Source organism: Thunnus maccoyii, chromosome 1, assembly GCF_910596095.1.
Source record: "Thunnus maccoyii chromosome 1, fThuMac1.1, whole genome shotgun sequence".
In the NCBI taxonomy this organism is placed as follows: Eukaryota; Metazoa; Chordata; class Actinopteri; order Scombriformes; family Scombridae; genus Thunnus; species Thunnus maccoyii.
In genome coordinates this window covers 36899443-36926001 of record NC_056533.1, presented here as the reverse complement: position 1 = coordinate 36926001, position 26559 = coordinate 36899443, and the positions used below count along the sequence as shown (strand labels likewise).

General features: G+C 39.0%; 1 protein-coding gene across 4 annotated transcripts in view; it reads left to right on the top strand.

Annotated features, from left to right (window-relative positions):
* Positions 1–26559, top strand: part of LOC121898175 (multiple epidermal growth factor-like domains protein 11) — a 172331-nt gene that overhangs the window by 52081 nt on the left and 93691 nt on the right. For all 4 annotated transcript variants that reach the window (XM_042413091.1, XM_042413092.1, XM_042413100.1 and 1 more), the window contains exon 6: positions 10949–11041. In XM_042413091.1, the coding sequence (XP_042269025.1) occupies positions 10949–11041 (93 nt within the window). The remainder of the gene's footprint in view (positions 1–10948; positions 11042–26559) is intronic.

Below are 26559 nucleotides of genomic sequence, written 5' to 3'. Positions count from 1 at the left end.
ATAGTTTTAATTAGATATAATTAAATAATGTTTTTGTATTCGGTTAGATCCCCAACACATCAATACATTTCCTTTGTGTGATTCATCATTCAGAAACATACGAGGACTTTTAACCCATAAGAACCCATGGTGACACAGATTTATCCTTGACTTTAACTCATGAAGTCCCTAAGTGACATCTACTGAACATCCTGGTGCGGTCATGTGACAATGTGTGAATCTGTGTACCCATGACATCACTTCCAAAATGTGCCCGGTCAGCAAATGTGACAGAACTAGCTCATTTTAAAAAGCTTGTTTTTTGTGTTATTAAAGGTAAGTTTCAACCCATTTAACAATTCTGCTGCTTTAATAAGATGTCCTGTATTACATTTAACCTGTTCTGACCACATTTCTTGAACAAATTGATATAAAACAAGTTAGGGAAATATCGTTATGACATTATATGTGACATTACAGATCTTTGACACTGAAGGTAGAATTTCAAAAAAAAAAATTCAGAAATGTGTTCCTTGTGGTCCATTTGATCTGTTTTATATTACCCATAATTTTCCTTTAAGGAGAAATAGATCTGGGTTCTTATGGGTTAATAAGCTTGTCGCAAATTACCGTCAGGGGCGCAATTTTTTTCATTTAGCATGTTTTTTACTAACTACAGCTGCAAATGAGCCGCAGTTCATCCGATTTGCATAAAGTGTCGCCAAGTAAGAGCTGAAGCCGGACTGTTTTGACTCACGTTGTGCATGTCTGGCAAACAGAAGTGCTTTCTGCTGTTGAATATTGGAACATTGGTTGAAGATCAGTGATTGAATAAGTTATGAAAAATCAGTTGGAGGTTTTTGGTAAGACTTTTAAATTCCTTTAACAAGATCTTTTTTGTAAACAGATAATAAAACACTCTGCTTAATAACTATAACTACCTGCTTGAATCAGGACCGAAGCTGCTGTGAAAGTCAGGAAACATTTGCAGGACGGACCTGAGGGAAACAGAAAGGTTGTGTCTGTCTCTTTTGTCTTGTGTTGTGTTGCTGAGCTCCTCTAAAGTCACTCTGTAATGTGTCTTTAAAACTGTGTCTCTGTCCGTTTGTGTGTTCGCGCTGCAGAAACAAAGCTGCAGATTTTAAACCTGCTTTGTTAAATTCCGGACGCAATTTCCTGCTTCAGTTGTCAGTCTGCTGCAGGCGAAGCCGATATTTGTATAAATTTACATTTCCTCCTCCCATATTTTGGGCTTCTAAACAGGAAATCCTGCTTAGCACCTCAAAAGAGGCACAAAACCTTAGTAAATATCTCCCTTAGTCTCTTATCAAAGTAATCATTTTACACAGAAAAGTGCAGAACTATTATGATCTTATGAACGTGATGTTACGTCCAGAGCACAAGCGGAGAAATATCAAAACTTCTTTTTCTGTTCAGAACAATTTCATTTTCATCCCCGGTTGCCCCGAGATGTCGTGAACAGGCCTGTCGACAGTTATAGACGGAGATCAGACACCAGAGGATGGTGCCAGGTGTGCGCTGCTGTTCGTACCTCCACTCTCATTCTCCCTGCAGCAGCAGATCAAGAGATTCAAGAGCACTGAGCACTGCTTTAGCATGCAGAGACAATAGCTGGAATTAGGTAGTGATTATTTAATTTGATATCTATTAATCTTGTTGTACCCGTTGCTGATGTAATCCTCCTTGTTTCTGCTCCAATCCGCAGGATGAAAGGATTAGGCACCGGTTTAATGATTTATTAACTCTCCTTTAGGATTACAAGAGCATGTGTCTTTGGCTCTCTTATTAAAATCTGGGCCGATATTTGCAAGGCATTTCATCTCTCTCCTTCCAGAAATATGCTGGATAGATCCCAACGAGACATTTATGAAGAAGTTTTTTTTACACTGCAACGCTCAGGTTAACTTTCATTACTCTCTGTAAACATAGTTCCACTTTGAATCCTGGGTTTATAGATGTAAAACCTATAAAACTATAAGCTTGTGGTTGCAGGAGCACAGAGACTGTTTTCACCTACAATTTAAAAAATGCTTTCCTCAAGAACAGTGATAGAAATGCTTTAAAGGGTGAACTTACAGCAAAATTTGGGAAGATATTGTGATTGAACTGCCATTTATTTTACACAAATATCACCCAAACAAACTTTTTTCCTTTCAGTCATTGTATTAATGAGGACATGTGTGTTTTTCCCTTTTTTTTTACTTTATTCAAAAATGGTACTTAAGAAATGTTGTGCAGGTAGTTTCATGTTGTTTTCTGATTGGTTGGTTTGTAGATGCAGCAGTCACACTGTGAGAATTTCAACTAGTCCTCCTGAATTAATGACCAAATACGTGTTTTGACCATGTGACTCCAGAATCTTGCGCCTCTATCGGCAGTAAACAGCAGGACATCATTTGTCTGTATTTTCCAAAACTGTTACACATCACTGTTAAACAATTATGATATTTTATGATGTAATAATATTAAGGTTAAGGTCTGGTTAGGTTTAGGGAAAGATGGTTTGGGTTAAAGATTTTACTTCCTTAAAGTTAGACATAATTTGATGTCATGGCTACAATAATTATCACAGTGTTATTGTAGGTTAGGAGATGATTTTAGTTACAGTATTTAAAAAACTGTCCCAACTGGTGGTTGGAGATGTGACACGGTGGTTAGAAACCAGAAATGTATCTCTACGTTTGGCCGACTGACATTACGACCTATTTTGTTGTTTTTCTTGGGAGGAGAGTCTTGAAATTTTAGGGACCAGGCAGTCTTCGGTGGCCAGAGGTCTAAAGGTCATTATGCTAAGCTAAACTAACCTTCTTCTGACTTTAGCTTCATATTTACAGAGATGACTTGTGGCAAGAAAGCAAATAAGCGTATTTCCCAAAATGTTGAACTATTCCTTTAACCAACAGCAGTCATTTCCCTAACCTTGATCATGACAGTCCTCTAATCTAACCTTAACAAAGTAGTTCAATCAGGAGAGAATTCATTAGAGTCAACAATTATTTGTAATTATTTTAAAGGGGGGTAGTGAAGCCGTGAGTAAAGGAGGATACCTACCGATGGAGTCAAGACACTGGAGGTGGTAACGGATGAAGAGAACGCTGAGACCCGGATTCTGATGAGCTCAGATCTGGCGCCGGAAGTGATGAAGCTGGAGGTGAATGTGCTGGAGGAAGGTCACGACGATTAGCACTGAAAAGACAGCTGACAGCAACAGGAAGGAGAACAGATTTAATGTATAACAGCGGAGATATGATTGGCTGATAGAGATCGTGGCAAAATCTGGTTGGTTTAAGTAAAAGAGTAAACGCCCCTATCAGCTGAGAACTTACACTAAGCTTCACTAACCAAACATTAACCATAGAGGAGGCAGAACTGTCGTATTCTTCGTTGTTTTAAGACACAAACAAGCGACGTATTCTGTCATTTAGGTGTTTAGACTCACTGAACAAAATTATTTAACTCTTTAATGTTTTCAATGTTGAACAGTGTTTCTAATGTCTTCATGAAAACGAGTGCAAACAAAATACTCATCACCTCGACCACACTAAAACACATTTCGCCGCCGGTCCTGCACTGTGTATTTTTTCTGAGCAAATACAGGCAGCGACTCTTCCTCGGTCTCCCCCTCCACCAGTATAAATCTTAACTCAGCGTGCAGTGCCAAGTACATGTGTCTGCAAGGATTCCTCTCCTAATGCACGAAAAAAGCTGTAAAATGTTAAAACACTGCCACCATAAATTTAGAGAGGATGACCCCTCCGTGGCTAAAGCACCATAAACCCATAAAACCTTGTTTTTTACGGAGGACGCTCTTAACTCCTGCATCCACTCTACCCTCTTTTCCTTCCTGCCCGCATACTTCTTTGCAACTTTCAAAACTCAGCACTTCACTTTTTTTGGTGCGCTTTGCTGATTTTAGACAATGCCCCATAGCCTTAAAACACAGCTAGTGCTGTGAAAACTGTGTGTGACGCAGGATTAGGTGAGTGTGTATGAACTTGCGCTGCATGTGTGCACGCAGTGAAACTAAAGAGACATTCCTTTTTCATTTATGTGATGTTTAATTTGTGCACATATTTATGCAAGTCAAGCCGTCTGTTTCTGAGTTCGAGACGACTCAGTTGCACAAACAGAGAGCCAGAGAAGCAGCACATCATATCTCAGTGATGGAGGAGCTAAAGACTCTTCTCCCCGCACAATCACTACCTGATATATGATGCAGTATTCATACTCTGATGCACAAGTGATCCTCACAAAATGAGCTGGAAGGGATGATTGATAAACCTCAGATGATAATAAAGACAGTTTTGCTTTAAAAGGGGACGTATCGTGCACATTTCCAGGTCTATATTTTTATTCTACTGGAATATATGTGCATGATTTACAGTTATTTATCTCATACTGGTCCTTTATGCGGCCCCTCGGTTCAGCCTCTGTCTGAAACAGGCTGTTTTAGCTCCTGTCTCTTTAAGGCCCCGCCTCCTGATGAGCCTACTCTGTTCTGATTGGTCAGCTACCAGAACATAGATATCCAACATTATAACAGAAACTCACAAAAAGCCTGATATGCCCTCTTTAAGCAATACAGAGTTTTATTGTGATAGCTTCAGTTGCCATTTTTATAGTTTCTATCTTTTCTTTTTAAATGACTATTTTTAATCATTGTAATTATGTGTATGTGTGTGTGTGTGTGTGTGTGTGTGTATGTGTGTCTATTAATTATGATGTAGGAAGAGGTATCATTTTCTCCCCTCTTAACAGGGAGAAAGAACAATTACCACCTTTCCCAGCATGCATTTGGCAGCGTACAGCTTGGACAGATTGCCACTCTGACCCCATTTACACTATCCGCCGGTTGCCTGGCAACCTGCACATAACACCTCGTAAAACTGCTACTTGTTGTTGTAAACAGTTTGAGAGCATGAAATGACACTGACACTACATTATTGTTAACTTGGTAGGAAGAAGAAATTCTTATTTGGCTGTCTTTCATTTTTTTATGTCTTGTATACATTTGGATTTGGTGATATACTTTGGTGATATATTTTGTGGTGAATACTTATTTACTTGTGTTAATCTACTTGTCATGGAGTATCGACAAATTACCACTGCTTAGGAAATACAATCTGTATAATATCATGCTGCCATATGTGGAAGGATGGATGTGTGTGTGTGTTCTTGGCTATCAGATTTATATTCCTTTATACTGTGTTCTTGTTTTTGCATTTAAAGAAAAACCAAGAAACGAAGAAAAAGACCTCATCTGTTTGCAATACTTGGTCAAATATGTGAGCTTCTGAGGTGCCGGATGGCAGATGTTTTACAAATATATTCTTGAAGGTCCAGTTAAAATCTCAGTCTGGTTCTTTCTTTCTGGAAGTTTTTATGTCTCCCCTGTTTAAACTGTATTTCCTTCAGATGCTCAGGTTTATTTTTTATAGTCCAAAGACTGACAGTCAAACATACTGATAGCACTGAAACAGGAAGTGTCATCACGTCTGTTGAATTAGGTTGAGATAGCTCAGTTGTTAAGGTTTGATACAGTCATAGCCGTCCGTGGATGCTGTTGCCAAGATGCTGCCAGATGATGTATTATCTGTGTAATGACCTCTATTGAAGCAAGTGTTTCTGTGTCCTTCTTCAATATGAAAAGTGATACAGATAGAGACTTTACAAAAGAGTTGATGGGGACCTATTATGCTTATTTCCAGCTCTATATTTTTATTTTTGGACTCTTTATTTATCATATATTGGCCCTTTTATGCAGCCCCTCAGTCCTCATTGCTGTGTAATTGAAAAATGGGTCAGCGTGACTACCCCTGAAACAATGGAAAAATTCTATAATGTTAGCGGAACTGGCTCACTGTGTGTGAAGCAGGTGACCATATAAAGAACTGTACGGGGAGTGAATTTTTTTATAACTCACCCGTTTAAATTTTATGAAGCCGTAAATTTATGCATAATGAAGGATGTGGCTGCTTTGAGTGACAGGTCCGCCAGCCGCTAGGTGGCTTGTTTCAGCCATTCGGCCCGCCTCTTTGCCCATTTTTGATTGGCTGGGAGTTAGGCAGAGTCACGTGCTGCCAAGATGGCGACGGCCAGAGCGGCTCGCTTTGAGCTTCAAAACCACTCTTCAGAAACCAACGGGTGACGTCACGGTAACTACGTCCATATTTTTATACAGTCTATGGTCCCCTTTAACCTCGGCAAAAACATTCACATAAATGCTATATGGAGTCATGAACGTTCATGTGTGAATGAAATACTTTATACATCTGCAGGTTGTAAACCACATATAACACATTTATAATTATACATAGCATTGTACAGTATGAAAGCCTTTTGGTGGTTTCTCAGAAAGAGCCGCTCAAAATTCACTGTATAATGCAATGACACATTTATTAAAGGTGAAAGAGTCAAGTTTTATTATTAAAAGTCAATTTGCTGTTCTCCCTGTGGGTTTAAAGTTTTACATGTTACTCTTTGAAGTCAGTGAGAGTGATGTTTTTAGATTAGTGTTAAATGTGATATATGGAGAGAAATAGATTTGCGTATATGTGTGTAAGTGTGTGTGTCTTAATCTGTTTTATGTCTTTATTGCTCTAAGTTCTCATCTGTCACCTTTTCATTTTCCCTTTATTTTTATTCTTTCTCTGTACTTTTGTCCTCATCCTCACATCTTCTCATGGCCACCTCTGGCCTCTGAGCTAATCGCTGCACAAGATAATGACAAAGTGAGACACGGCAGCCCCGTGAAAACACTGCATCCTTTATTATGCTATGATAGAGTCATTTGTTTTGTTCTGATAGTGCGTGACAGCGCTCAGCTGTAAGGTCATGTCATAATGAAATATTACACCAGTTGAGGAAGCTTAAGGTGAAAATGAAGATGTCACAGCTGCCTTATCGGTTTGCTATACGACTCAGATTATTTGCCTTACACCCTATCAGGAGACTGGCTCCTGGAATCTAACCGTATCTGAGTGAAGTTGATTTTTTTAGGGTCGTTGAATACATAAATATTAACAGCCGGTCACAATTTGTACTCTTGATGGATTCATCTATGACTCATTGATGCATTCATTTGTCAAACCACAAACAGTTGAAACAGGGACAAGGGCAAAATTTACAAATTTACGCTTTTTCCATGCATGGGATTAAGGCCCTTGTAGTAGTAGTAGTAGTAGTAATAATAATAATAATAATAATAATAATAATAATAATAATAACTTTATTTGTACAGCACTTTTCATTCAAAAAATGCAGCTCAAAGTGCTTTACAACAAAAGAACAAAAAAACATGTACATGTACATAATATGGAAAATAAAACCTATTTGATAATATTACTAAACATAAAATAAAATAAAGTGAAAATACATTGTAAACCATTATTTTTTGAGACTGTCCTCCCAAGAAAAACAACACAATAGTTCTTAACCTTAGACTGTAAAAAATATAGACATAGTCACCGTGACGTCACTCATTGGTTTGTGAACTGCCGTTTTGAAGTCTCGAGTGTAGCGATTTGACGACCACCATCTTGGAATGGACTGTCGCCATGTTTGATTTTTGGAGCCAGAAGTGACCTTATTTGGACAAGAGGGCTGAGTTGACCATAGCACTAGCTGCTAGCCTGGTTAGCAAGGTGCATTTACAATCTATGGTTAACGGTGATAATGCTAATTTTCACTAGTGAAAAACAGGCCTAAAACTGAACATCTGACTCCTTAGAGGATGTTTTATCACAACCAAACACTGAACAAGACTTTTTTAGGAGACCAAAATGTTACAATTAACTTTCATGAACTAAAACACGCTGTGAAATAGCAGCAGCTACGCCTATACTCTGTGAATCTGGCTAGCCATGGCTACGTTATGTAATCAACGTTGTCAATCACAAAGTAGCCACGCCCTAAAGCATACGCTGCTTTATCATCTTTTTCCCTCTAAATGGGGCCATAATATACAAAAACATCATCATGCATTGAAGAAGACTTGAAACTAGCGTTTGAGACCATAAACTCATGAGGAAAGTGTTTACTGAGGTAATAAATCAAGAGAGAAGTAGGGTCATTTTCTCATAGACTTCCATACAATTGGAGTTCTTTTTGCAGAAAGTGTAGTGAAAGTGTAGGTTTAAGGCACTTCCGCGTTGACTTCACTTTTCAGACTGGGAGCTACCCGCTTAGTCGTAACGTCAGTCGCCCAAAAATGACATATAGTTGACTGCCATCTGGTGGCCGTAGTAAGTGGTGCAGTTCAGATGATGTATATAAAAATTGACAGATTTCCTCATTCAGACGAAGAGGGTTGGATGGAGGCATTAACCCAACAGGAGACTGCTGTTAACTTCCTATTTCCAACAGCGTTACAATTGTCTTGTAACCTTAACTCTGTGATTATTACTGTAGCCATGGCGACAAAGATGGCCTAACTCCAAGGAAGTAGTAACTTTAACCTGTACCACATGTTTCTCTAACCTTAACAAAGTGATCATTTTAACCCAAATCATCTTTCCCTAAACCTAACCAGACCTTAACCACAGCGTTGTCACATCATAAAACATCATTATTGTTTGTAACAGTTTATGGTCAAATAAATTGTCAAGTGCAGGGTGATTTCTGGAATCACACATATAAGAATTGATCCATTTTCAATCCAGCTGATTCAAATATTATAGAGACACACACACACACACACACACACACACACACACACACACACACACACACACACACAATGAAAATGCCTCCATGAAAGAAATTAAACCAAGCCTAAGAGCTAGTTCAGGTTGTCAGCAGACTCCCTCTCATAAATCCAACGCACCCTTTTGATTACGGCGGTGTACTTAAGCTGTCAGTGCTGACACTTGCTGCTGCTGTTCATATAAAATAAAATATAAAAAAAATCTCTACTGCAGCATCCACCTATAGGGACTGAGTCCAGGTTCCTTTAAGGGGGAAGTTATTATCACCACTTTTCTGAGCTGGGTGCTTCCTTGTGGGGAGTGACAAGGTCAGAGTCTAGATGCCAAACGTCAGTACTGAACATATTCTACAGTCACATATTAATCTGTTCCTCATGGGTCGACTGAAAAGAAAATTTCAAAAAATGTTCACATACATTTCTCCTAAAGGTAAAGTTTATTCATGAATAAATGTTTTCACAGATGTCAGTAGCAGGCGTATCCTGGCGATCATGAAAATTTACTGCAGACTTTCAAGGCACCGATAGTTGTTGATATTTCAATCTGGACTAAAGTGGTCGACTGACAGACATTGCCGTCCCAGAGCCACGCTGCAAGTGTAGCTAAAAATTTACAACATTCAATGAGAAATAAATAAAAAGATACTTTGCATTGCAGCACTTAAAGGGGACGTATTATGCTTTTCCTTATTTTCAGACATACATATATAATGTCACAATGTCAGATGTTCATGTTAAAATTGGCCGATGTGTCAAATAATGAGGTAAACATATGTAGCATTAATCCCTGTGAGCAAAAAACAGCAGCTTCAGACTGCTCTGAACGCTCGGTTTCCAACGTTTTTTTTTTACTTTCAGCCCAAGCTGACGTCAGTTCATGACGCATTTCTTTATATGGACATCTGCTACGTGCACAGCGCGCAAGTTCGCTGCTCAGCTCTGAGAGTAGTTACGCCAAGCTACGACGCCATTACACAGCACAGCAAAGTAAAATAAGTAGTTTACCTGTTGGAGGTGTGCTGGTTGTCTGCAGCTCTTCATAAAACATCTCACTGAGGTTGTTTCGGCTAGTACTCTTCCTCCCTGCGTTATTTCTAACTGATCTGCTGAACAAATAGCTTCAAATGTTGTTGTTTCGACCGGTTTTTAGCGCCGCTAACGAAGCTCCGCTAAGTCAGTGAGGAACACGTTTTTACTTCCTGTAAATTACACACAATAAAAAGTCTCCCATTAGTTAGTCATTGAAAAGCTTTTAATTTGAAGCAGTAAAGCAGTAAATGTTTGGTTTGCAATGACAACTCTGATACGTAAAGCTGACCAATCAGAACAGAGCGGGCTCATCGGGAGGCGGGCCTTAAAGAGACAGGAGCTAAAACGGAGCGTAAGAGAAACTGTGTATATTGAGGGGCTGCATAAAGGGCCAGTGTAAGATAAATAAGGAGTTTTTTTTAACTTTGAATCATGCAGAGCTACTCTAGTGGAGTCCAAAAATAAAAATTTAGAGCTGAAATGAGCATAATAGGTCCTCTTTAAAGATCGGTTCAAAACATCAAACCTGGAAAAATGTTTCTGATCAGTCTTTGAAAAAGTGTAATGAGCTGTCGTAGTTCTGAATAACTCATTCAAGATGCTGCATTACTGTTGATAAAGGAAAGATACACACGCACATACAGTATTGATGAATAGTGCTGCTTCTATTTGGATTTTGTGAGGTTTTGTTTCTAGATGAGTGTACCTGATCACTGTTTATGTTGTAGTTTGTCCGACCACTCATCTCGCATGATTTATGCGCTGGTACAGCAAAAGCATCCTGAGATCAAAAGCATCTTGGCAACTACTCTGATAATCAATTTTTGAGCTATTTTTTAAGAAAAATGCAAACATTCTCAGATTCCAGCTTCTTAAATGTGGATATTTTCTGGTTTCTTTAGTCGTCTATGACAGTAAACTGAATATCTTTGGGTTGTGGACTGTTGGTTGAGACAAAGCAAGACATTTTAAGTTGCACCTTGGGCTTTTGGAAACAGGTGTCGACATTTTTCACCATTTTCACATTTTATAGACCAAACGACAAATCAATTCCCCCCAAAAATAATCGACAGATTAATCGATGATGAAAATCATTGTTAGTTGCAGCCCGAGGCAATTTATCAAACTTAAGATGAGAGACAGCACAATCACTTTATTATTTAGATGTAATTAAAAGTTTGTTATTAATCTCGACGTCCTCTTCTTTCTCCTCAGCGTTGTGCACTGAGGAGTGCGCCCACGGTCGGTGTGTCTCTCCTGATACCTGCCAGTGTGAGCCCGGCTGGGGAGGACTGGACTGCTCCAGCGGTGAGTAAACGTTACAGCAGCTTGCCTCAGTCATGAAATTTCTTCACAAACTCAGCTGCAGACACAGTGAAAAGTGGGAAAAACCCTGGAAAAGGTAATGCAAATGTAATCAGATCATATAGCAAGACTGAAGTATATCTGGGAGTGATGACATCACATCTAAAATCTCTTCAACCTGCATATTCTACTGCAAGGTAAAAAAAACTAAATAAAAATTACCCTGTAATTCTAGTTCATCTTTGTCTCACATTCATGTAAAATGTAAATCCTCACATGTCTACCATATGTAGCTACAGCAATCATTTCATGCTTTCCTTCCACTGACATACAACACAACAATTACATGTATTATGAATAATGGAGCATTTTTGACCCTCAGGCCGAAAATTTTGACAGAACACTTCCACCGATATTAATTTTAACATAAAGATATGATATAAACAAATGTTTTAAACCAACAAACTTGGTTACAAACTTAATTTTTAAAAGGTTGTAACTGATATATGTCATAAATATGTCATGAGACTGATTATTACTGATTATATGAGTGGGATGTTTGACAACTGAAAAATAATTCTTATCAGTGCTCTCTAGTGGTCGCTGGGATTTAGTGTAAAGATCTAGGTTTCGGTTAAATGCTAATAAACACGGGACTTTTTCTTTATTAAACCAAAATCATCTTTCCCCGAACTCAACCAAGTGCTGCCAGTGTCTAAACATAACCATAAATAAGATTAATAACGCTCTATTGTCAATGATATTTAGGATATTTTGGCACCAAAAAGAAAAAAAAGGACTTTTTACTCGTAAGTTCAATATCAACATTTTTGCAACTAGCCAGATACATTAATTAACATTTTCTCATTATGTTGACAAAAAAAATGTACTTTTCTTGGACATTTCATTTAAAACATATTTGCTGTTGTAATGTAAACTAATACTACTTTATACTTATATATAAAGATCATTTCCGGAAGATAAGTTTGCAGAAGTGTGGACAGTGTTTCTGAACCTGACTAGAGTAGAAAAATCAGAATATAATAATAATAATAAAAAACATATCTGAGATGATGATGGGCTAAAGTAGAAGTGGATGAGTTTTTTGTTTGAGGCCAAACAAAGAAAGTGAGTTTTTTTGTTTTGTTTTTTGTTTTAAAAATAAAAGACATTTCAGCATCTGGTGAAGTAATGACTGAGTCACGGTCGCTGATCAGCAGCTCTATCAAACTCTCCCAACACACACTCAGGTTTTGTGACATGGAACAGTAAAAAAAAAAAAAATTGCACTGATTGCACCTTTAAGTTGGAAATGAAGCTATTTCATCTCAATATCTTTCTCATTTCTGCTGTCTGGTTCCACTTCTCGACTCTTCAAACTCTTTTACTGGTACTGAGGGAGTCCAGTTTGTATGAACCGTGTGTGTGTGTGTGTGTGCGGTTGGAGGGATTTGAAGGGGCTATTGACACTTAATGAGTCACACAAGCCCCTTTAGCCCCCCTTTGTTATTGGAGTGCTCTAGCCTCCCCATTGTTTACCAGTTTTTTATTGCTGTCCGGGGGCCAGGAGACTGAAGACAAGGGGTTAGGTAAATCTACCACCACTTAGGCTAAAGGGAAGAGAAGGATGAAGTATTGACTGCCCAGTAATGTCCCTGTTAAAGGGAAGAAGAGGAGGTAAACACAAACTCAATCTAGTATGTCAAGTTCACTCTGGAAGTTCGGCTGACTCTTTTATTTGTGCCTCCATCCATCTATTCATCGTTCCCTCTTATTTTCCCTCCTCCGTCTGTCTCACACCTGCAGAATAGTGCAGCTGTATGACAGGTGAATCTGATGAAGACTGGAAAATAAAAAAACTTTTCCCAATATGCTATGTTAGATTAATACACCACAGCATGAAAAGACTCTGCCTCCTTACATCCCAACAACAGAATTTGTCATTTGCTCATTATCTGTGCAAGAATGTTATTTTGCTATAAAGATGCTGCACGGTGAGCCTGAACCGCTCAAATAAGCTCATTATCCCCATGGGAGGGATCTCATGGGGGATATTGAGCTTATTCTCACACGGACTGTGTTTTATTTTATGCGTGGTCTTACCTGATTGGTCTGAGGAAATCAATCCTGTGGTCAGTAACAGATTTAAAAGTCTCCTACATTGTTTCATAGCTCAGGATGATAACAGCGTTCTTCATGATGTTTTGCAAATAAACAGAGTTTAGTTGCGGCGGTTATGTATCGAGTGAATTTAAAAGGCTTAATTTCTCTCAGGCAGAACACTTACATCACTGGATCTTGATTAATGGATAACACCTGCTCTCTTAATTCAGATCAGTTAACTGGAGGCTCTTCCAGTTGGTATGAATCAGACTGGCCTGATGGGGAAAGAGTTTAGCAATTATTCACTGAGGGGAGCCGACAAGATGAAGTCCAGCTGTGATTTGTTGATGAGATGTCTTCAAACCTGCCTGCAAAAAAAAAAAAGCAAATAATCAAATAACTTCTAAACCAAGCACTCAAATAAAATATATATTTGAGCATGAAAGGGATCAGAATGTATAATTAAATAACGTCAACGTCCACTTATAAGCTTTCTCTGAGCTTTTACCCTCCTCCTTGTTCATTAGGTGGTTAAAACCTCTTCATTAAACCTGCATTAACTGATTTTTAATCCACTTGGCAGAAACAAAATATGAACATAACATTGACTCATCATCACCTTTTAAACTGATCTGTTGAAACAGATGTTTATTTCCACATCCAGCAGTGTTTCTGTCCACCTGGTGAATGTGAGTCCAATATTCACTCTCTTTTAGCTCTGTTTTTGCTCTCTACCAACTCCTGAGGGAAATATCTGGCTCTTTAGCTGCTAAATGCTCCACTATGTTCACCAGCTAGTCTACAGCTAACTGTGTCTATATGCTGTTTGGTGCTGAGCAGGTAGTGTACAGTTGCTTTTTACAGCTAGTTGTGATGTCACAGATCATTTCTCACCTCTAGAGAAGCTGGAGAAACTTCCAGTGTCAAACTTTACGCACGTATACATCATTCTGCACAGTGAAGATCTTTGTCAGTTCATTACGACAAGCGTTTAATTTCATGTAGAAGAACTATTGTTAATATAAAAATATCTATTATAGCCACTTAAACCTACAGTTTGTAGGTTGTGTTTTAGTAGCTGAAGGCATTTCCAGACTTATTGTCTGTTTGCTGTGATCTGAATCAGTGGATGAGTTGAAAAAAATCAGAGCGAACCAAAATGCATCTGTTACAACCCAGCTCACTAGGGGAAAGGGAAGCAACATAAAACCAGAATGTTGATTTGGTAAATAGTCATTTATTGCCAGGAAGGCCGGTGATTCACAGATGTCACATACACAAAAGGCAAACTGCTAACTGAGGGAGAGAGGCCGGTGGGTGCTGAGCAAATCAAAAAAAACAATATAACCAAAAGAGGACTCCTAAATCAGAGATAAACTTACTAACACAAAGAAAACAACAAAAATAACCCCTCACTCTCTATGTCTTGTTCTCAGTGGTTTTTAACAAACACAAGAAGAACAGCACCCCTGCTCCTAATGAGGCCAACAAAGCAAACAACTAGTGTGCGCGTGTGAGCAATCAGTGATATCTAACTACCAAGGGCCCCGTCCCTTAACTACAAGCAATCGCTCAAGAAGCACAGCAGAACACCGTAACAGCATCACTAAAAGCCAGTTGTGAACGTTCTCTCTGCTTATTGGTCGGATGCTTCTGGGGCGGGAGGAAGAAGGTCCTGAAGAAGCTCCTCTCTGCCCTCGCTTCATTCTCCGACTAGCTGCTAGCAGCTGTTGATTTTGCTCATCCCAGCATACAAAGCACACCTGGCCACAGGAGCCGTTTAGCTCAAATTTGCAGCCTTGTAGTCGGATCAGATGGGGGTCAGATTATTTTCCCACCATAAACGAACCCCCCCAGAATTTGTTTGTTAGCGGACTGAGACCACCTCCTCTAATGGGTATGATTGCAGTGTTCAGATCTGCACAAGTGAATCGTACCAAGGAGGAAAACCACCAAACACAGGCTTATCCTTCGCTTTGTATGCTGCAAATCCACCCCAATCACCTCCCTATATATCTACCGTATGTGGTAACACTGCACACATGTTTGGCAAAACCATTTAGTAGTATATGTGATACTGTAAAGAATGATTTGATTGCTTTATACAAGATTATACTGTGTGGGTTTCTTCCCTTTTGAAAGCTACATCCTCATGACTTCCTATGCATATAAAGCACAATCTTTAAGTAACAAGTGGCTCAAACTTGAAGTGGGCTCTCTGAGTAAGGACACTGAAGAACAGAAAAGGCCACAGGATTGTCCTTTTGCATTGTCTCCTACTGTAGCTAACCAGATTATCTGGTGAAGCTGTGAGCTGCCTTCCCTCTCCAAACTCCAGTCCAGTTGAAGGACTTTGTTGCTCTGCCAGGCATTATAAATAGCTTGGACAGAAGTGGGGTGAAGCAACAAGAGGAAGAGGATGAGACGGCAATGACAAAAGAGGAGACTCAGGAAGATGCTTCAAAAGTAGATGAAGAAGAAGAAGAAGAAGAAAAGAAAATGGTAGATAAGGACAAATTATGATGAAAATTATCATGTAAAGATTGTGATTATGATGAGAAAGATAATCAAGAGCAAGAAGGATAAGATGAAGGGAAAGAACATTGCAAAGAAGCAGTTTAAGATGATAGAAATTCTTAAAATAATCCAGCAGAGGAAATGCGAGTTGCTACATAAGCGATTTATAGTGTTTCATTTTGATCAACAGTGATTTCATCTGTGCCTTCAGACTTTTATTAATTTCAGAGGTGACAGAACTGTGTTAGTTTAGTTATATTGGTATTTTTATGTCATTATTTTCAATGAGAACAAATGAAACATCAACAGTTGATTACTGTCCTGAGAGCTCACAGGAGACAGAATCATGTTGATGTGTTGAATAGAAGAGTCACTTTAAGAGTCTGCAGGACTTATAAAAGCTCGTATTGTGCAACGTAATGCTTCTCTAATCAATATTTTTATATTAACAGATCAAATTACAAAACGTAATGTGAAGTGATTGCTCGTAGTGACAAACAACTTTACTGCTCCGGTTCAGTCTCATCAGCCTTGTTAATGTTGTTTCAAGATGTTTTTCAGCTAATTAAACCCGCTGTACGCTAACAGCCCAGCACAAAACAACAGAAGGGCAATGTTAGCAACTAGCCGGTGAACACAGTGAATCATTTAGCAGCTAAAGGACCAAATATTTTCTCAGGAGTTGGTGGAGACCAAACCAGAGGGAAAAGGAGAGCGAATATTGGATTCACGTTTGTCAGGTTGCTCCATATCTGCTGGCTGTGTCAATGTTGTGTTAACGGCTCATTTCTGCTGCTGCCAAGCAAGCGGCAACCTCTGGGGCTGTAAAATGAAGCCAATGTGGAAGTGCCAAAAACTGCAGTTCCTTGAATGACCACTTGAGGCTCCAAAAGCAAGTTGATCCCCATAGACCCCCATGTTAAAATGTCCAACTTTACAATAGAAATAAACATGTTTACAGCCTGGTCTATATAGCTAATTTCCTCTTTCATGACAACTGTACGGGGGGTGAATTTTTTTTATAACTCACCCGTTTAAATTTTATTAAGCCGTAAAGTTATGCATAATGAAGGACGTGGCTGCTTTGAGTGACAGGTCCGCCAGCCGCTAGGTGGCTTGTTTCAGCCATTCGGCCCGCCACTTTGCCCATTTTTGATTGGCTGGGAGTTAGGCAGAGTCACGTACTGCCAAGATGGTGACGGCCAGAGCGGCTCGCTTTGTGCTTCAAAACCACTCTTCAGAAACCAACGGGTGACGTCACGGTAATTACGTCCATATTTTTATACAGTCTATGGTCCCCTTTAACCTCGGCAAAAACATTCACATTTATAAGTTGTTAAGTTAAGTAAGTTAAGTTATTGTCCGTATATGATGATATTGATAACAGCAGAGGTATTCAAAAACAAAGTTTACAAAGTACTTCACCATCACGAGAAACAGAAGAGTCATAAAAGCAGCTATACAAGCAGAGACAGCAATAAAAATACATAAATATACACTCACTGGCCACTTCATCAGGTACACCTGTGCAATCTAATCACTTTCAGTTCTTGCTGACATTATTAGAAAGGTGATAATTCTACTTTATGTTTATTATTGAGGTCGTAGTGGGTGGTTGTGGTGGTGTACTGGAGTGCTTTATATTAAAAAGTGTTCCTAATATTTTACCCCCCTCATGTATGTTAATGGAGTGGACAAAAATATTCCAGTACACCACCACCACCACCCACTATGACCTCAATAATAAACATAAAGTAGAATTATCATCTTTCTGATAATGTCAGCAAAAACTGAAAGTGTATAAGCTTCATAAATGTAGAATTTATAGCAGAGCTGTTGTATTGGATTGCATTAGATTGCACAGGTGTACCTAATGAAGTGGCCGGTGAGTGTATATATTCACAAATGCATGATGGGAGAAGGTATTTTCGATCTGAAGTGTTTACCTTTTATCTTGTTTCATCTGGGCAGCTGAGAGCAGCAACGCCATTTCAACTCAAGCTGCCCCCAAATAACCTCAGTACACACCTAAAAATGTGACTCTCTGTCCTCTTTTTAAAAAAAAGCCGTGTCCTGGCTTGATAGAGGTGACAGTGCAATTTCAACCGACTTATAGGAAATGACCCCTGAACACAAGGGTTTATGGGTAGCTCACCTCTCTTCACAAGGGGCGGAAGGAGTCAGGAAAGCACAAACAATCAGGTTTTCTTTGTGAACCCCATTCTCCATCCTCTGTCCGCATTTCCCAGAACTGATCAATTTGGCACAGGTCTCCATTTGTTGTCACGGAAACGGACGATGCCCGAGCACATTACATTAACGTGCCATTACCGATGAGCAATGTGCAGCTTTTGAGCCAGCAGAGAATACGTTTGGTTTTTTTTTGTGTGTGTCTCTTGTAATGGATGACCTTTGAAGGGTCAAACAGAGAGACAAGTTTGGGGGGGATTTCAATTATGTCTGCAATAGTGTCTGAGGCGAGAGCGAGAACCTAAACACAGGAAGAAAGTCCAGGTCTTGATTCACTCTCCAGCTCACTGATCACACATCGCTCAGTCATCACATCCCAGCATGCAAAGCAAAAATTGCAGGGTACACTTAGCACTTGAGTCTGATTGAGGTTGGCTTACATTCTCACCACAAACGCTCCAGGATTTGTTTGGGATTGGACCAAGACCACTTTCTCTAAAGCAGGGGTATTCAACTAGAGGTCCAGTTAGAGAAAATTTCTTGAAGCAAAGGTCTGTAAGATCATAATGTCTAACTATTTAATGTGATATATATTTAAGTAGCCTAGTAGTTGTATCAACATCTGCATGTAATCAATACCTGACTTCAGTATATTCAGTACGGCTATCTGAACAAAGAACATAGAAGCTCGGATAACAACACATACAGAGGGAGTGTGACTTCATTCTCTGCACCATTATATCTTTACATAGCAAATACTTGTTTGCTGCTATATTGATGTTCAAATTGATATATATATTGGACATTCAAGCTTTTAAAACTTTACACAACATGCATGCAACAGACACGATATTATAAAGTCTAGCCTAGGTATTCCTATACTGTGATTTCCTTCTCACAGCATTAATGAATTCACCATTAACTATTAACTTGAACAGTTTCATGATGTTGTATATGGTATTATTGTAATCCTTGGCCATAAAAACATAGGGGGTAGACATCACTTTTTCTGTGTTATGCAATATACATAATTAGGTTATGGCGGAAAGTAAATTGGTCGTCATGGCCACCATGAAGTGTTTTTGCAATGGCTCCATTTCTGAAAATGTTCAGGGCCCCAAACTGTCCAGGTTTCATGCTTTTATGAAAAAGTGAACAAATCACCTCAAATTTGGCACATATCACCTGGACTGTACAATTCAAAAACTTTTTGACAATATTTATTGTCACGTAACATAGAACTGAACATATATGTATGACTGCTGATATGTTTAACGTAATAGGGCTGCATTTGAAAATAAGAGAAAATAATCAATATTGACACTCAGGTTCTCATGCTGATGCTCATGTTTTGCTGGTCTAACAACTAATAACTCAGTTTTATCAGAGTTTAATAGCAAAAAGTTCATATCCATCCATTACTCTGTCTGGGAATTACTCTGTGACTTTATAAATAGAGCTTGCACTAGATTGAGCCACAAACATTACAATGGGAAAGTCCAAAGAGTTCAGTACAGATCTCAGAAGTATCAACTGGAACCATCTCAAAGTAACTTCAGGTATCCAAGATCCTCAGTGCAAACAGCTGTTTGTTAAATGCAAAGTACTGGGAAGAATGGTCTCTTTGCCAAGAAGAAAACCCAAACTATCACCCACCGCTGGGAGATAACTGGTCCAGAGGGGTAAAAATGTAATCCAAGAATCACCAAAAACAAACAAACAAACTCTGTCCTCAGTCAAGAGAGTTTTACAAGAGGCTACTCTGAAAAAAAAACCCTTCTGGAGGAGTTTTCTGGTCAGATGAAACAAAGATGATGTTATTCAGCTACAATGACAAGAGGTATGTTAGGAGGAGAAAAGGTGAGGCATTTAATGCTATGTCAGGTGTGCTGGTAGCATCATGTTCTGCTGCCAGTGGAACTGGAGCATTGCTGAAGATTACAACATCAAAACCATCAGCTAGAAAGTTCAATCCTGGATGCAATTAGGTGTTCCAGCAGGACTAAACAAACATGGTGGTTTTGGGATTTCAAAGTAAAGCTGAAATTAAGGTTTTGGACTAAAACATTTGGTTGAACTGCACCAATTCTGCCAAGAAGAGCGGTCCAAGATCCAATCAGAAGCTTCCAAAATTGGCTAATTGAGATGAAAAGGGGACAAGCAACGCGTCAGATCGTTGGGTCTCAGTTGGAAAAAGTTTTAAATTAACTCAAGGACAAAACTTCTCTTTGATGTTCAAAAAAAGAAGAATCATCAGGAGTCAGAGTTCTGAGTAGCAAAATGTACTTTAATGCAAAAAAGGAGAGCAATACAGTGTACACAAGGTTCACCAGGATGGCTGGCCCTCGGCCCCCAGTTTTTATATCTTTTGTCTTATATAGGGCACACCTATTGTCCAACCTATTCATACTAGCCAGTTACACCAGTATAATTTCTTTACATCACCTATTGCAGGCCTAAAATCCCCTAAATAGATTTTGGGCTGAACTGGTTATGCCTGGCATATCCAGTTCTATCCAGTTATGCTCTTTTATTTTTTATTACTGTTCAAGGTTCTTTTTACACCCTTATTTCTTGATCCTTTCTTGAGGTTATTTTTTTTTTAAAAGTGAAGTTTAATGCAAACACACTTACAATTTTATCCAGTGTACTGAGTGAGATTATCTTGAACATACTTTGTGCCCATATATCAATCACAAGTTTCAATATAATGATAATTCAACACACTTCTACTTAATGCTTGTCATTTTAACAGTAATAATTTGCATTGTATTTTACTTTTCTTTCAGCACATCATAAGTCTTATAAAATTACACCACACAGTGTGGTGTATGTGTACTTTTAACCCGTTAGATATTGTTATATTTTCATGAGACACACAATTAATTAGTTAAATAAACCAAGTTTGACACTGTTTTATGTGAAAAAGGGGAAGTGTGTTCTCCAATCATTCTGTTACAAAGAGAAACAGCTGCAGAAACAAAATATAATCTCAATCCTGCCATAATAAACACGTCTCTTACAACTGTGTGTAAACTCTCGACTGCACTCGCCTAGAATGATGTATTTGCCTCTCTTTGCAGCTCTTCCTCGTGCAGCCTAAGTCCCCCACAAGAGCCAAGTTTCACATGATTTCTCTTGCTGGCATCCATGTTAGGGAAAGCCTGTCAAGGTGTGCAACAACATAATGCTGCCTGTGCTTTTCCCTCAGCTGTTGTTCTCTCTCTTCTCTCTCTCTTGTGTTTGTCTCTTGTGTGCCTCTCTCTCCTTATCTCGCGGTGCCACTCTTCAGCTCAGTTGAACAAAATCCATACAGATCCATCACAGTGCAACGCTGCTGCCTCAGCTTCAGCTTTTGATGTGTTTGCATGTGTTTCGGTTCGCTGCCACTCAGACGCTCTACAAGGCCCCCCCCCCCTTTTTTTTCCCCCCTCACCAAGTTTGATTATCACGTGTTTTTCATATTTTACATTTTAGTTATTCTCTGTTCTTTTTCCAGTGAGTGAGGAAGAATAAATACATTTTATATCGCAAACACAGATTATAGCCTCAACAGGCTTTATCCACTGACATTAGGATGAGTCTGCTGATATTTCTGCCTTTTTCTTTTTGTCATCAAATCCCATGAAAAAAAACAAAACAACAATGAACTCATCCTACTTGCAAGTATTGTTCTTATTCCTCTGTGCCGTAGAGCGCCGTTGTTTCCAAAAACTATTAAAAACACGTCAATTAGCCACACAGCTGCACGAGGTGACATGTCCCTTCATCACCATGAACACACACACTGTAGTTTACTTTGATTCAATCCCACACACACACACACACCATCCTGCTGCCAGAAATACTCACTGGAGCACCAAATGTGGATTCTTCCGCTGCTAAAAATAGTCCCCAACAAATGCACTATTTTCTCTTGTTTGAGTGATGTTTGTTAAGCCAGTTGTAAGCAGTTTAGCATCACACAGTAATGAGTAAAAGCAACTGGCACAATTTGGCCAATTGGAGATAACTGGAGAGGTTCGGGGACACCAGTGCTCCCATAAGGTTAGAGGCCTAGAGGTCTGGAATTTTATACGGGTTGACAAGATGTAGAAGGTTTATGGTGTTCTGCATAGTTCTGGCATAAAGCATGTCCTAATTATTGTTATTCAAATATGACTCATTATAGACGAGGACCAAAAACACTTTTTTTGAGCCTTATTTGAACTGATGTAGTTTTATTTGTGTTGTAGCCACATGCTAAACAAACACATTTCCTGAAACTAGAAGATGTCACTTGTCAAATGAAGCCTAATACATGCGTCATGGCCTTACAGTTCTTCTGTTTAAAGCTTTTCCATTTGGGTATGCAAAAATAGGTGAAAATTCTATAAAAAGGGTGGATGTTAAAGGGTTAAAAATTAGACTGCTGATCAGCTTTTTTGGGAAATAACAGAGTTTTTTAAAATTTAAACTATATGTCTATGTCTGTACTTTTAAATGATTTATTTCTACAGAAGGATCTTATGGGCTCGGGGCCACGGACAACGTATCGAGACAGACAAACACATTTTGGTTTGGGCCTCTAAATAAAGTCTAGAAAAACACATCGGGGTTAAGAGTATTTTCTGCTGAAACAGTTTTTGTTCAGGTTTCAGTTAAGTGTCTAAATTAGAAGTGTGTTTATCTATAACTCATTTATGCACTCCTCATCTTACTTTGTGTTTTTGAAGGTCTTGTATCATTATTGACTGGAGTCTATTCATTTTAGAAGTGTTTTTAAATGAACCAAAACGGCCATTTTATTTCTTTTAAATTTGAATCACTTTAATGTTCTCTGAGCTCTGTGCTCAACAACACTAAAGCATATTAGTTTATTTAGTTTCTCAGAATCCTAGGGTCACTTTTATATATATATATAAAAAAGAGAATAAAACGTAATCATCAATTGCACAGAGGAATATGCTCCATGGCTACTTCCTGTCTTTGGCTACTCATACATGATGAAAACACTTGTTTGTGAGAAGTACCAAATAAATAACTTATAAGAGGAAATAAGTGGCAGGTATAAGAGGTTAAGAAGACAGGAGTAAGACGAGGAGACAGAGGTGTGATTTGGAGGAGTGAGAGGAAGGTAGGGCCGAGCTGGACGTGACATGTTTCTTGAAGAGATGAGTTTTCAATCCCCACCGGTACATAGGCAGTGACTATGCAGTCCTGAATGAGATGGGAAGGTCATCCCTCCATTGGGAGACAAGAGGGAACAAAGTCGAGGCCGCCTGGAGGCAATTTACCGTAGGAAAGGAGGAACTAAGCTCCCGGTAGGAGCTGATAGGCTGCTATAAGAGACAAAAACCCCTGGGAACAGTCTGCAGTGTGGCCTTTCATGAAGATTACTTCTATTACAATTAGACACCGGGGCTCACTCACCCTTGTTATTTAGTGTTTTTATCTGAAAGATCGCCAGGTTCAAGGACTTCAGCAGAAGACCCACTGGTACGAGAAAGTTCACAGCACACCTACTATAATAATACATTTACTTAAAACCTAAACTCACACGGATAAAAAAAAACGGATAAAGTCGAACCACTGCGAGCAAACATTAGTGGAGTTAATTATGAGATGGGAGGAGATACCTGGCGCCTTTATAGTCCCCCCGCTTTGACGATCAGACAAACGCTCACGTCTCACCTCTCACAACGTCTGCAAGGGCAAACATGAAGAAACACAGATGATCGTGAAGAAGCTGAGCCGGTGCAAACTGGTACAAACCAAACCAAAACCCAATGTAGAGCATCATTATTGTAGCAAATTGAGCATTTTGTCTCTGCATACACACACACACACTAAATTTCAATTTTGTTTTGAATATATTTCCGTCTTGTTATTTATCCTTCCTCACTAACGGTGGAGTTGCGAGTCCAAAAATTTATTTTCCCTCAGAGCGGTTTGAGTTTTTCTGCTTTGAAACAGCTAGAATGCACAAACACAATCAATCTTTAAAGAGTGACAGTCAGTCTGGGTGTATTTCTTAAGTTAAGTTTAAATTTTGTGTGCCTTTAGCTATTTTTCTATGATGTCTTATTGTTTTCTGCCATTGCTGTGCATCTTTAGTGGAATAGTTACATTTGTATGTAAATTAAAATGACAGAATTGATAAATTGACGGAAGAATTAAGGGAAGGTTTTAATCTGAAAACAAGACTCGGTGTGACACCTGCTGTTAAACTGACAAAGTTTTGTGGAAGCCAAAAAGGGATAATGTCACACTTCTAATTGAAAGAAAATGATTTAGTTAATTTAAAATAAACATTTTTAAATATAGTGAAATTTAATAGATACTCTTTAGAATTAAACAAGTAAATGTGGAGTAGACGTAGAGTAGCTACATTTTTTGGGTAGTACCTGTGGCCTGTATACCATATGACAGCAACATACATCCGCTACTCTACTGTCATATAACAGCAAAATGCCCCCAAAATAATCTAAAACAAATGTTTTAAAACTACCTTGATGATGTAGTGCTTACACAGTTACAGTAAAATACCTAAACATTTTTTCAATACCTAAAAAGTTTGTTTTTTTTGCTGTACATTTCATTAAACACCCTGTCCAACTGGCATATATTTGAGTTGTAAATCAAAAAGGTAGGCCTTTTAGGGTTGAACATGTAGATATCTTTATCTCCTTATAGTGAGTTTCAGCTCATTGTTTAGCTGTCTGGCTGCAATTTTACTGTTTTGGTTCACTCAGGCAGCTGTTTTCAGAGAAAAAGCTCTAAAAAGCCACTGTACACTACCTGCTGAGCACCAAACAGCAAACAGACAGTTAGCTGTAGACTAGCTGGTGAACATAGTGGAGCATTTAGCAGCTAAAGAGCCAGATATTTCCCTCAGGAGTTGGTAGAGAGCAAAAACAGAGCTAAAAGAGAGTGAATATTGGACTTACATTCACCAGGTGGACAGAAACACGACTCCAAATGAATGATAATGTTGCTCCGTAACTGCTGGATGTGGAAATAAACAACTGTTTGCTAACAAGTTCAACATATCAACTTTATGTGAAGGTGATGATATATTTCTGCTTCCCCCAAGTGACCAAAAAATCAGTTGCTGACAGTTTTACTAGCATTATGACACATTACTCGGGGTGCATCCCAAGTCCCTTAAATTGCATCCATGTTTCCCTCACATGCATCTTAGTCCCTCCCACTGAGGATGCATGGAGAGATGCAAGGAAACCATGCAAGGGGAGGAAATGAGGAAATAAATGAGGAAACATGTTTTTAGAGAAGTGAGATGTCTTTCCTCTGAAGCATCATGTGAAGCGATGTCTGTTTCTGGTGACAGCGGCAGCTGATCACAGCTGGACACAGCTGTCAGTCAGCTTTAACAGCTGCAGAGACTTCTGATGGAGTTTGTGTCCGCACATATGTGCACTGTGGTGACACTAATAAAAGGTGCACAGTTATCACTGCCAGCAGCTGTTTCCTCTCTGCAGTCTGTTACCTGTTTAACAAACACCTGCACATGAATAAAAACCTGTTTTCTGTATTTATACTGTGTCCTGCTCAGAGGCATTAATTATCTGTAGTTATTTATCTTGCTGAAAGACAACTTTACTTTCATTTTATCCATAATAAAAGTTAACGGGGGAAATAACAGATCAGAAAAGAAAAATCTTTCTAATAACTGAAGAAAGTCGTTTATGGTTCTTTTGTTGACCTATAATTAACAGGAGCAGCAGAAATAAGAGCTTTGGGACGGCCTTCATGATGGTGGACCAGAACTACTTCCGGTTCAAGCGAGGAAAGATCAAATAAGGGACTTGGGATGTACCCGTAGATTCATTTGCCCATTCTCAATCCCATAATCCATTGTAGCTCTAGGCTGGGAGGTTAATGAGATGTCACAGAAAACTAGATGGTCTCAGAGGACATGAAAAATTCAGCCATGCTTGAAAAGGGATTAGCTTCTAAGAAACTATGAAGTGTTTATGTCTTTTGTCTAAAACATGCTATCCTCATTAGTTTGACATGCTGTAATTAATCTTTCATTTTTACACTGATACTATGATGCTAACCGGAGTGTCGGCTGCATCTGAAGAAACAGTGCAAAGACAACTTGATGTCCTAAAACAGCAAAACAACTGAGGAATCTAATGAGTTTACTACATAATAAATCACAGACGTTTTTTTCCCAGGATCTCCTCACTCCTGATCTTGCTGTTCTTCTGCTTCTTGTATTTTTGTTTTGATCCCCGCTTCTCTGAACTGTCACTGCAGCACAGTCATTTGCACAGAATCATGCATGCTCACCTAGCAATAGATGACTCTGAAGTCCCTCTGCTCTTCATTAGCATCGAGTTCATTAAGCAGCTAATACCTGTTGTCCGTGTTGAAGGGTAGTGATACTGCGGGGTCACTAGCCATTAGCCGGTCCGTCCTCCAGGCTTCATCCTGCTCTGAACCCCATTCAGGAGAGAGACTAGCATTTTATGACAAAGTGTATCCTTCATTACCCAAAAGACTGAGTTCAGCAAGTCATTAAGTGTAGCTTTGCAGGAATGATGATGCGGGTTTCTGCAGAGAGTCGAGGGAGCGCTACTGTATATGAGAAGCTGAGGAAGAGGAAGGGATAGAAAGGATCATGGAGATTTATAATTACAAAGAGAGAGTGTGGATGTATGGAGCGGCAGAGCGATGGAGATCAAGGGAAGGTGTGTGTGTGT